We start from the raw sequence: 11,427 nt of genomic DNA, 5'->3' as shown, positions 1-11,427 counted from the left end.
GGGAGGGCACGTGAGCGGCGGGCGGTGATGGCGGAGCTGGTGGCGGGGACGGAGCCGCGCCTGCGTCAGGATCTGGTGGCGGAGCTGCGGGGCCGCGACGGGCGGACGCAGACGGTGCGGGTGCCGTACCCGGCGGCGGAGGAGGGCGAGGCGGCCCAGCTGCGCGGGCTCCGGCGGGCCCTGAGCGAGCTGCAGGAGCGGGTGGTGGAGATGCTGGCCCCGCTGGTGCAGGAGGAGCGGGCGGCGGCGGGCGGCGCGCGGCGCGGTGAGTGGGGGGGGCGCGCCGAGGGGGCTCCGCCGGGCCCGGGGCGCCGCCCGCGCCCCGCACCGTTCACTCGTGCCCGCCCGAACTCTGGCAGGTGATGGCGGAGATGACGACGACTACGATGACGACGACGAGGATCAAGGCGAAGACGAAAACAACGTGGACACGGCGGCGAGCGGCGATGACCCTCCCCTGAAGCGGACGAAGGTGCAGCAGCCGTGAGGATGGCGCTAGAGGCCGGGTCTGCGCCAAGACAGTCCCGTTCGGCTGTACCGACTGTAAGTGTCCCGCGCCCGCTGCACGGGCCGGCTCCTGCGGCGCTGCTACTCCTGTTTAAATGCGAAATGTCCATCCCGACAGTTATGTTTTAATGCGGAAACCTGACCGAAAGGATGCGCCTGGGTGCGAGGAGCGTGTTGCTTACAGGGTGCCAGTGTTATGCTGACAACAGTTTTTTGGTAAACTAGTTGACAAGTGTAAAACTTTTCTCACAAATCTTCTGATTGGTATGTTTTTTAATAACTTATTCCAAGTCACAGTATTTTTTCATGTGACACCACTTTTAAAATAAAGGAATAAAATCTGAAAAGAGTTATTTTGTGAAATATGATCTTTAGAAGTACAAGACAACTTGTATTTGTATGAAGAAAAAGCAATATAAGACCACTATAACTATCAAAACTAACAAGCATGTGTAGGACTGTGTCCATTCCTGTACAATCCTACAGTGGAAGATTATTTTTGCCTATCATCTTCAAGGTTTAGTCACCTATTAATCAAGAATGCCTCTGTGAACAGGTGTAAAACACTTGATAGTCAGTCCATAGAGCCTAAGAGTCTTCTCTAGCAGAATTTAACTGCTTGAATGAATAGTGGGCAAAGCATTTTGGGGGGTTATTTTCACTTTGTGTTCTGCTGGCATAAGTTTGTTTCTATATTACGGAAACTGAGCAAATCTTGAGACTTACATATGGAGGACAAAGTGTGGAAATAAATGAATTTTTCTAAGGACAAAATTGTCTGCATTCGTTTGAAATGCAGAGAGGAGTCAGAAGTGAGGTCCAGTAAATGTATCCTTGACATTTATGTACTCAGATACTCTAAGATACTCTGTTGGCAGATGGGATAGAGGCATAACTGAAGAGAGAAGACCGACTCCAAAGACCAAGGAGGTTTAGTTGCTGAGAGGGAGAGAAAACTACACTCACTCTGATTTCTTGTCAGGCTGCAACATCTTGAAGTGATAACATGCTTTAAGTGTTCTAGGGTAGATAATTTACTGCAGGAAGTGTCTTACCAAAATGACAAAGGCAACACTTAGTACAAAATAGTAGTCTGATAAGTGTATCAGAAGAGGTCTTTCACATGATGTGTGTTAAAGTGATGACATCTTCTATGAGCTTTGTTCTGCAGCTTTGAAAGCTTGTTGTATACCTTCATCTGAGAGAAGTGTTTTCCCTTTTCCTCCACACAAAACACTCCAGAAATGGTATGAACTGTGTGATGGCTGAAAAGCAACATTTAACATTAGGCAAGAATTTGTGGCCTTTACATATAAACTGTGTAAACTAGTTCACTGGCATGTCATGGTGTAAAGCAATAGGCCCTAACTTTCTTAGCACAGGAGTAAGTGCAGGTACCATTCCAGTAATGGGATACTTCTTTTTTCTGTCAGCCTGGACACAGGAATATGCTGCACCTGAGCATCCAGAAAATACCAGTGAACACGGAGTCAAAAAAAACTAGTCAAATTTCTGCCTTTAAAGAATCTTTGCTAGTCTTTATTGTAGCTACAAAAACTTTCAAGTGACTAAAAAGAGGACTGGAGCTTCAGTGACCTTACACAATTCCAAGTTGTAGGTTTGCTTGTGACAAAGGTGCCCTGACTCAATAGACTTCATTTTTCTGAGTTGCTGCGAGGTTACCAGGCACAGGAAGCATTAATCCCCTACAGCTGTGTTCTGAACCCCATCTAGGGAGCCCCTAAATCATCTGTGGCCCCTGAATTTTAGGCAGAGGAGGTGAGCCTTGATGGAAAACAAAGATGCTGTATTCTTCACCTCAGAGAGATGCAGTGCTTTTGTACTTAACCAATCTTCAAGTGGGTGTAGAACAAACTCAGTTCACCACATCTGCACTGTTTAGTGTAGTTTGTATGTCTTATTAATAGAACTTGGTTTTACTGGCCCAAGGGGGCTCAGTGGATTTCCTCACTAAAGGGGAGAATGCTGGTATGTTTGTATGGAATTAAAAGATCTGATGTGATACTAAATTCTTGGTAGTATTTAGATGAGAACCAACTACTTTTACTAGATACAAAACAGAACAACGAAAATGTCAAACATGTCTCCTTCACAGACTGAAATTATATGACATACTCTATTGTTACTGTTTTGAAATACTGAATTTGCTGGTTCAAACAACTTTGAGGCTAAATTCACAAAGGAACTCAAAAGGTTGCAGTGTTCTATGTTAAAAAAACAGCTTAAATCTCGAGTATGGCAAGGCACTCAGTTCTGTGAGGGAGAGGAAGCAATCCCATTATGCCCAGTAATTGGGGCATTGTCTAAAAGTGCAGGACCTTTCCTAGCTCTCAGGAGAGAGATCCACAGTCATCATTTTCATTAAAGGATGTGAATGCCATTCACCCACTGCAGCCCATTTAATTCCCACTCACTCCATCTTAAAAGGTAATTTATACACAAGCTATTATGAATGTCAGATTCTCTGTAAAATACCCAGTAGTCTGACAGTTGGGACATCGTGGGGCGTAATTTGTGGTGACTAGGTTAGCACTCAGCAGTGTGAACACCCGAGCAGTGGTTCTGGGCACATGCACCAGCCAATTGGACTAGGCATGGGCTAGGAGGACTGAGTTGAGCAGAAGTACCTTTTTATGGCTTGTAGCATGTTCTTTCTTCCCAGAAGAAACCTGCACCATAGGGGTATCTTTAAGGAGAGCTAAGATAAGTCAGTTCTTAAAATGTAACTATGTGATAAAGTTATTAAACTGCTTTTGTGCATTAGGTCATTTTTAGAAAACTGGTTCTCATCAAAGACTGTGACATAAAAAGGAGAATTTTTTAAAAACTAACAAGAGTCATAAACTAGAGAGCATTCTTTTAAGAGAACAATGGACCAGACAAGAGAAAGTAAGCAGAGTTAATGCGTAGTCTGCACCAACTGGAAAGCTTTGTTCCAAGGATAAGTCAATCCTCATATTTTTAATTTAAAAAAGAAATCAAACTTGCAGTCCTACTTTGTTGCTGGAAGAAACGTGTTATAAGGAACACATTTTATTGCAACTTACTTTTGTCCAAGTTTGAAGGGCTGCAGCCTCATGTTATGCTCTTCACTGGACCTGCTCCTGTGTGGCAGGAAGTGAAGAACAGGCTAAGTAGCACTTACAAATATGGGAAGGGACTGTCAGGTGAAGGTCAAACAGCTAAAGAAACTAACACTGAGACTGCTCAAGTGATGTTCAAGCAGTCTGACAATGCTTTATCTTGTGACACAAATGAATAAAAAGAAAACCACAGTGGGTAGCATACAGATGATTATTAACCACCCTTGTGTTACAGCTACTCACTTCGTTGGCAGAAAATTAAAGCTCGGAACGTTGCAAAACTTCAAGCTTAATTATCCCAAAAGTTTGTAGATGATGTCATTTTCTGTTACAGGCAGTTCTTTGGTGACTCAGATAATCAGCCTTGACAATACCTGTAAATTTTCAGAATAATCAACCTAGAAGTTATTTCACTACTTCTTTCTTTAAAATATTACAGTAAGTAAAAACCATTTAATCATTAATTTTTGTAGTCTTTCCTTTATTGACACTGTGGGTAAGATTTCACCTGTTGATGTTCCCCTGGTGCCCAAATGCTGGAAGCACCAGCAGAGCTAACTTTGCTCTTCTCCTACTCCTATTGTCTAGTATTTGTATACACTGTGTCAATAGTTAAAACTAATTCTCTCCACTGCTGCTTTCCACTTCAAGCTCAAATCCTTACACACATAGCATTTGCTTGAATTAGACTGTGTGGTTTTCTGTAGTTAGTTGCAAAGCATATGCTTGTCTACAGCTGTAATCCAAAACAAGGCTTGATGGAAAAGTCTACAAACACAAGCCCCTGTTTTGCAAGTCCCTGCCATGCCCAGCACATGCTCCACATCCAGACGGCTTGGCTCATCCCACCAGGCCTGCTGGTGAATTTGCTAAGGGTCACATGCTTGCACAACAGAAAATTAGGCAGTTCTTCCTATCATTTTCTATTTTTGATGCTTCCTCTTATGCCTTTGGCTCTTTAAATAATTCCATCTGGACACAACGTAACTGCTCAGTTTAACTTACAGCATCAAGTTAAAAACAGTCCAGCCAGAGGTATCTCTTACACAAAGAAACAACATGGGATTCAGTTTCATCCAGCAAGCCCCAGAATTTCAGGCTACAAACAAGTAATTAGGGCACAGAGCATAAAAGGACAAAAAAAGATGAACTGAACACACACACACTAAGGGAAGGAGAGCAGCAACTGACGGCCAGCACTGCTATCTGGCCCCAACCACCACTAAAACCCCACTAAACCAAAACCCACAAAAATGAAAAGCCATTGATAAGTATCTGCATTAACAGACTACTGTTTATAAACATTGAAAAGTTTTTATTTTATAGATAAATAGCATGGTGATTTTAAAAGTTCAGAAACAACACAACTTAAAAGCTCTGACTCCCCAAGATACTAAATACTTGTCAGAGTTTATAATTTACCCTTACTCCAGCACACTAAGATGGCAGCTTCCTCCTTCTCATATTGCACTTAGAAGTCAAAACCTTCTTGCAAAGGCTACATTGTTTTCAGGTCCTAGCACCGACGCCGACAATTCAAACCAGTGTCTCAAAGTATCTCCAAGTGCAAACAGAAAGTTTAAGGTGTTGTAACTGCCATGCTTAAGCACAGCAACACTGAAAAGTGTTCTCTTTCCAAAGCAAGAGAAAGACAACGCTCTCCAGAATTCCCTTAAAGCAGTCAGAAATGGATTGGCATTTGTGATTATTAGGTCTGGACAATCACATACAGTTAAAAGTCATAGTCGAGGAGTTTAGGTCATAATTCTTTTGAGCCTACTGCTTCTGAAAAGTGTTATTTTGCACTGTTTTCATATTTATTACTTCCATCACAGCTGAGACAAAAATTTAGTTATTCTAAGAAGAAACAAAAGCGGACAGAAAGAAAGAACAGATTCAGTCTTATTCAAAATACACAATACAGCAGTTAGACTTAAATGCTATTCCAAAATAGCGCTGAAAAAAAAAGGTTGAAACGATGGCAAAGAAATCTCAGTGGAATTTCAGTATGACTGAAGAAATTTGCATTCATTACAAGAATGAGAAGAAGGTATCTTACTTCTTTTAATTTCTGGAAGAAACATGATTATCTATCTTACAATCTGTTTGTAGCATCCCCCAACCAGTAAACTTTCCCAAATTCAAAGTTTTTCCTAATACATAAGTTCTCCTGGAACATGGTTTTGCATGATGTCCAGAATGAAATCAGAATAGTCATAAATTTCAGCAACTTGTAATTTTATCAAGCGAAATGATAGGAGAAGGAAACACAAAAGAATTTTTGTGCAGACTACAGGCCAATGCCAGCATAGGCTGCTTTTGATGTCATAGGAACAGTTTAAAGCACCAAGCTCCAGGCCTATGCCACTCCTCACTGCCTACCTAGTACAGTGTGGACTGTTGTGACTGAAAACAAGTAGGCTACCACAGGAAAAAATGTACTTTTTCCCTTTAATGCACAAACTTTATTCTTTGCTTTTAAAAAGTCATTAAAAACAGCACTGATGTAGATAATAAAAAAAAAGAAAAAGCAAAGAATTGTGTTAAGTGCCGCTTTTATAATTACATTCTCAATTTCTTTTTTCCTTTTACATTTAGCACAAAAGAAGTATCTTTTCATTGATTTCACCCCAAGGGAAAACATAGGAAATCACTTTTTTGCACAGAGGAGTAAAATTGCGGACCAGAAACTTGTTTCCCTACAGGACATTTCAGATGGAGTGTTGCAATTTTGCATCATTAAGGCAAAATGAGGAATACTTCCATCATGTGTCACACAGGGCTCTCCCACTCTGGCCACTTGATAGATCCATAATTAAAAACCTTAGTAGTTACTTGCTTGTTTTAAATAGAAAACAGTCATTCTCTTCATTGCTTACCAGTTTGAAAGAAAAGGCTCTTTCCGGCCTTCACTCAGACCTTCAGTCTTGTGATTAGATCAGGCATATGCAATTGCTTCAAATCAGCAACAGAAACTAGAACTTGAGCTAAGTGTCAATCAGTTGTAATCTACTGATCTGATTAGAGGCCTTCACAAATGTTTGGTGACGATTGCAAATAACAGCCAAGCAGATAGGAATGATGCAATACCCAACAGTTTTGGGGTCAGCTCTTGTACAGGAATAGAGGAACAAGAACATCTGTAAATACGGTATTAAAAATATTATAGTCCACAGCCAAAACGGCAAGGATAGCAGTCGTACTTTTAAGGAGTGTGTCCATGTGGTTCCTTCCTGTGGTTCCTTGGGGTGTTGCTGAATGTGCTCCAGTGCTAGTTTGTTGTAAGTCTCATTGATTTCAAAGACGTAATAAAAAGCTGCAGCACTTGCTAACAAGTACAGCCCCACACCAATCCAGCCCATCCTCTGGCGGAAGTTCATCATTCTCCATGCTCTGCACCTGAAACAAAAGGTGACATAAACATTCAGTACAGCTTGAAAAAAGAGGGGACAGATGAACCTTGGTTTTCATAAGTTAATTTTCTATAACTTTTCATTACACAGTAGTTAAAACAGCACACACATCTATTTCTGAAGACCCGAGTTTTCTCTACAACATAGAAAATCATTACTCTGCCAGCAACAGGTTAATGGCAACAACATAAGTAAGTTACTGACCCCATCTGCCCTCAATGTTTCTAGACATAGAGTGGGGATAATGTAAGATTTTCTAGAAATACGTAAAGTTTGGAAAGTTCTTTGACATCTGCAAGACAAACATGCTGCTAGTCAGCCAGTACAAGAACATCGCTGCTTGTCTGTAGTGCAACAACATCCAGCTGTATTAAGCTCTAGCTGAGTGCCCATCTGTGAACCACAGAAAAGGTTATTTTCAATTTGAACATGAGGTTCAAGGGTTAGGTTGTACAAAAGATATGTACTTGCACACATGAAGGTGCTATAACCATGTTACTTGCACCTAACTGTATTCCTGCTGTCCCTGTGTGGACAGTTGCCACAGGCCTTCCAGAGGAACAGAACTGCACACCTGCACTGGCCAATGTCTTGGTGCAGAACAAACCAGACACTCACCACCAGGCACTCTTCAGAAAAAGCACAAATTATTGGAGCCCCACAGACACTACTGGGCTCAATTTTAGCTGCTTCAAATTGCCAGCTGGCTGCATGGGTCTAGGTGACTGGAAACACTCTTCAAACCAGTCACAAACACTCCAGCTGGAGTACCTCCACACAAATGAAGTCATCACGTCTTTCCATCCAAGTAGCCCTCGCATGGGGCAGGGAGAACCACTGCTTCTCTACGCCTGATTAGGGTTCTCCAAAAAAAATGCTTTTTCAGACTTTTGGACTTGTACATTTCTTACCTTTTCCTAGAGAGGGCTAAAATCCATCTATGTAGTGCTGTTTTAAGAAAATATATCAGGCCTTAAAAATACTAGGCAGAAATGCTTATTGAAAAATGAATTATGCATAGAAAACAGTAACAATTTATGGAAGCATTAGAGAATTTACCATAAATTATACAAAATCATTACATCATTCTCAATCACCCTTTCTGAGCCAGACTAATCTGCCAGTTTGGTTGGCAATCCTGAAAGACTTACTTCCTGGTTTTACATAACTGAGGGATATTCTCAATCCTGACATGACAGAATCTGATCAAGGCAGCCCTGGAGAAATTGTTCTGGCCCTCAGACTCCTGCATTCATGGTGGCTAAAAGAGTCAAACATACAGGGACAATAAATACCTGAGAAGGAACAGTAAATATCTGAAAAGGAACAGTAAATACTTGAGAAATCTATTGCAGACTTAAGTAATGGCAACTTCTCGTTCAGCTGATCCTTCTATGTAACTCAGCTGCACGTTTCCCTTTACTACCCCGAGCCAATACGTTCAGCAGGACAACTAAAACATTCGTGTAAAGAGCTGTTAATCCACAGGGTAAAAACTTGAACCCCAGGTTTGCGTCTACCCGCTAAATAAGCCTCTGGCTGTTTTTTCCAGCAGTTCGGCATATCCGAGCTGGCTCACGAGTTGTCGCCTTCGAAGAAAATAAAACGTCAGAAGGTATGTACATACTGAAAGCACAAACACTATCAAAACAGCAGTAGAATTAAGAAGGTAAACACCAGCGGGTTTTGATCCTGCCCTTGAGCAGAAGCCAGAACAGAAGCCTTTGCTCCCGGTTATACCGAAAGAGGCTGAGGTAAGAGAGTCTTCTAATTGCTATTCTCCGTTTCCAGACTCCGTTACAACTTGCAGCTTTCGGGCAGATCCGCGATGGTCCTCGGACCCCTTCACCCCACTGGGGCTCTCCTCCCACGACCGCCCGCACACACCACCCTCCGGACTCGCGCTCTGGGAGAGACGCGCCTCTCCACCACGCATCCTTCCCGGCGCCGGCAGCTCCTTACCTTCCTCCGGCGGAGAAGGAGGGAGCGGGAGGGCGGCGGCGGGCGGCCCGCTCCCCTCAGCCCGCGCCGCGGCGCCGGGAGGCGGCGAGTCCCGCGGGCCCGCCCCGCTGCCCGCCCGCCGCCATGGCCGCCCGCCGGCACCGCCACTTCCGGCACGGGGCAACGGCTGCCGGGGCGCGCGGCCGCATCCGGGGCGGGCGCCTTGGCCGGCGGCCATCTTGGCTCGGGCGCGCGCCCCTCTGTGGCCGGGGTGGCTTCGCCCAAAATGGCGGCGTCGCCCTGAGGCGGCGCTCGGCTCCTTGGCGGGGGGACAGACCCAAACTGTTGTGTTTCGCTACAGTGGCCGCGTTAGACGGTCGAGGGAAGTAACAACAGCGATTACTAGAGACGTTACAGTAGAGACTGAAACGGTCTCCAGAAAATGGCAAACGTGTAGTCAAAACCCAGTATATGCTTATGCATAAACATGACTTAGTGGATTATTTCTAATGAATTAAAGTATTAGGAGATATTATATGCTTATTATCCCATGGCAGCAGGGGTTGGGACCAGATGATCTTTAAGGTCCATATGTTTGTACCGGGGAAAAGCTTTAAATGAAGCTAAAAGATCATTTAAATTGACAGCGAAACGATCCGGTCAGGTGTGTGCCATTCAATGACGGCACAGCAATGATTTGGGGAGAGTTTGTGTGGGCAGAACGTGTTTGCCTGAATTCAGGAACTGTGTGACCTGAACTCCGTGCCACTTAATGCCGAAACTGAATCGCGTTACATAGGAAGTGAAACTTGTTACTAAATTGTTGTATCCCAAAGTCGTGAGGAAACTACACTTTTTCATAGAGAAAGCAGCAGTGGCGACAATTCACTCTCGTGCAGCTGTCCTTAAGAAGGAGGCTAAAAGAGGATTTTAAAAGGGATGCCCAATAAGAAATGAAAGACGCTAAAGCAATGACATTTTGTAAATACATGGGATCTTCTGCCACTTTTCTTGGGGATGTAGTAGGTGCATGGGACACAGTATATAAGAGCTGCTGCAAAATCAAATTTATGATGGCTTATCCTGCTATGTTTGGTGTTTCAATGAAAAGTGTTAGAAGCTGGTGTTTTGGATTATAGTCAGGACAGCTGATGACAAAATGCATGGAGCTGCAGATATCAGTAGAGAAAAGTGACACTATTGAGAGCCCACAAGAGTCAGAAATACAAATCCTCTGTCACAGAGCAACTTCACTTTAAGTCGTGCTGTTTTGATTTGTTGTTTTGTGGGTTTTTAAAAAAATTATTTTTATTGTTGCTTCAATGCTCATTGAACTAAAGACCCAAAAGTGACACGAGATGGCGCCCGGCACCACAGGCAGAGCCAACAGCGTGACTCCCAGGTCAGAGATTTTACACTTCAGTTTAATCAAGATTTCATTATCTTTCCCGAAGTTTAAATAAACCGTTAGTGTAGTTGTGATGATAGATCTAGACATGAATAGCTACATACCTCTAATTACCCCTGGGACACTTCTCTCAACTAAATGGCATTCTTTCCATTCTTACAGGTGGTGGGGTCCCAGGTGATGTAAAAGTGAATAAAACTCCTGTGTGGCTGACAGACCTTCCACTCAAGCATGGCTATATTGCATTTTCTTATATTGAGGTTAGAGATAATGATGGGAAATGAACCAGATTCTTTGAAATACCCACCTAGATTTCAAAGAGAAGGGTTTCAGTATGAATTAATATGTGAATGTGAATGTATGGCTTGGCAGTGGATACATGTGCTAACTGTAAAGCCTGCATTTGCACTTAAGATTATGAAAAAAAGCAGTGAAATGTGGAACTTATTCCTGCTTAAGAAGCCTGTATTTTCACTGAATGGTTGGAGTTGGAAAGGAAGGATGATTTAGGATTTAACCTGCTTGTAAACCAAGTAGGTTAAAAGACCCAACCATGGGTCTTCTGTAATAACCATAAGCCTGAGATTGTGGTTATGAAGAGAAGGATCTAAAAAATTTGAAGAGTTGTTATAACAATCACAAGCTGCCTTTGAAAGCTAAGGCATACCACAGACTGAGTGATTTGTAGTGTTTTTGGGCTAGATCTCAATCTGCCTAAATTCAGTGTTATGCTTAACCTCTGGCATAGTATAGAAAGGGACGGAGCAAACAGCTCAACTGAGAGTTTGTTGGTTGATTAGTTTTAGCAGCAGGCCTTTGAGGGGAAAGGGAATAATACCAAAATTAGTAGAACAAGAAGCAGCTGTTCTCAGCTTTAGACAAATTCCAGTCACAAGGGCTGGTAATAATAAGGGGAAAGAACTCTGCATATTGAAATGAGAACATACACCTGGTGAGACTCAAAAGGGTAATATTCAGCTTGGCAAACCAGAGGAGGAGATAGAATTCTGCTGAATCCAAAGGAAATAATATTTAATGAACAGAATCAGAGAAT

At 42.9% G+C, this 11,427-nt stretch overlaps 1 protein-coding gene across 4 annotated transcripts; it reads right to left on the bottom strand.

Moving 5' to 3' along the window:
- Window positions 1–5,406: 5,406 nt before the first annotated feature.
- On the bottom strand, window positions 5,407–9,120 carry LYSET (lysosomal enzyme trafficking factor). Of its 4 annotated transcripts, none has more exons than XM_069018131.1 (2): window positions 8,987–9,120; window positions 5,407–7,010 (listed from the first exon to the last, which is right to left on the bottom strand). In XM_069018131.1, exon 2 carries the CDS (start codon window positions 6,992–6,994, stop codon window positions 6,599–6,601), a length of 396 nt encoding a protein of 131 aa, XP_068874232.1. In that variant the 5' UTR covers window positions 6,995–7,010; window positions 8,987–9,120; the 3' UTR covers window positions 5,407–6,598. The 4 variants fall into 4 exon arrangements, with proteins under 4 accessions (XP_068874232.1, XP_068874233.1, XP_068874234.1 ...); XM_069018132.1 differs by lacking the exon at window positions 8,987–9,120 and adding an exon at window positions 8,765–8,946; XM_069018133.1 differs by lacking the exon at window positions 8,987–9,120 and adding an exon at window positions 8,652–8,671.
- Window positions 9,121–11,427: the final 2,307 nt, after the last annotated feature.

The sequence above is a fragment of the Aphelocoma coerulescens genome, chromosome 5 (genome assembly GCF_041296385.1).
Source record: "Aphelocoma coerulescens isolate FSJ_1873_10779 chromosome 5, UR_Acoe_1.0, whole genome shotgun sequence".
Lineage (NCBI taxonomy): Eukaryota > Metazoa > Chordata > Aves > Passeriformes > Corvidae > Aphelocoma > Aphelocoma coerulescens.
Note: the sequence above shows the minus strand (reverse complement) of the source record. Positions and strands in the feature narration are given on the sequence as shown.

Coding starts and splice junctions, on each gene's coding strand:
- LYSET (XM_069018130.1), bottom strand. CDS start 8,276: ATGCAGGAGTCTGAGGGCCAGAACAATTTCTCCAGGGCTGCCTTGATC. Junction 7,011..8,175: donor CAGTTATGTAAAACCAGGAA/GTAAGTCTTTCA, acceptor CTTTTGTTTCAG/GTGCAGAGCATGGAGAATGA.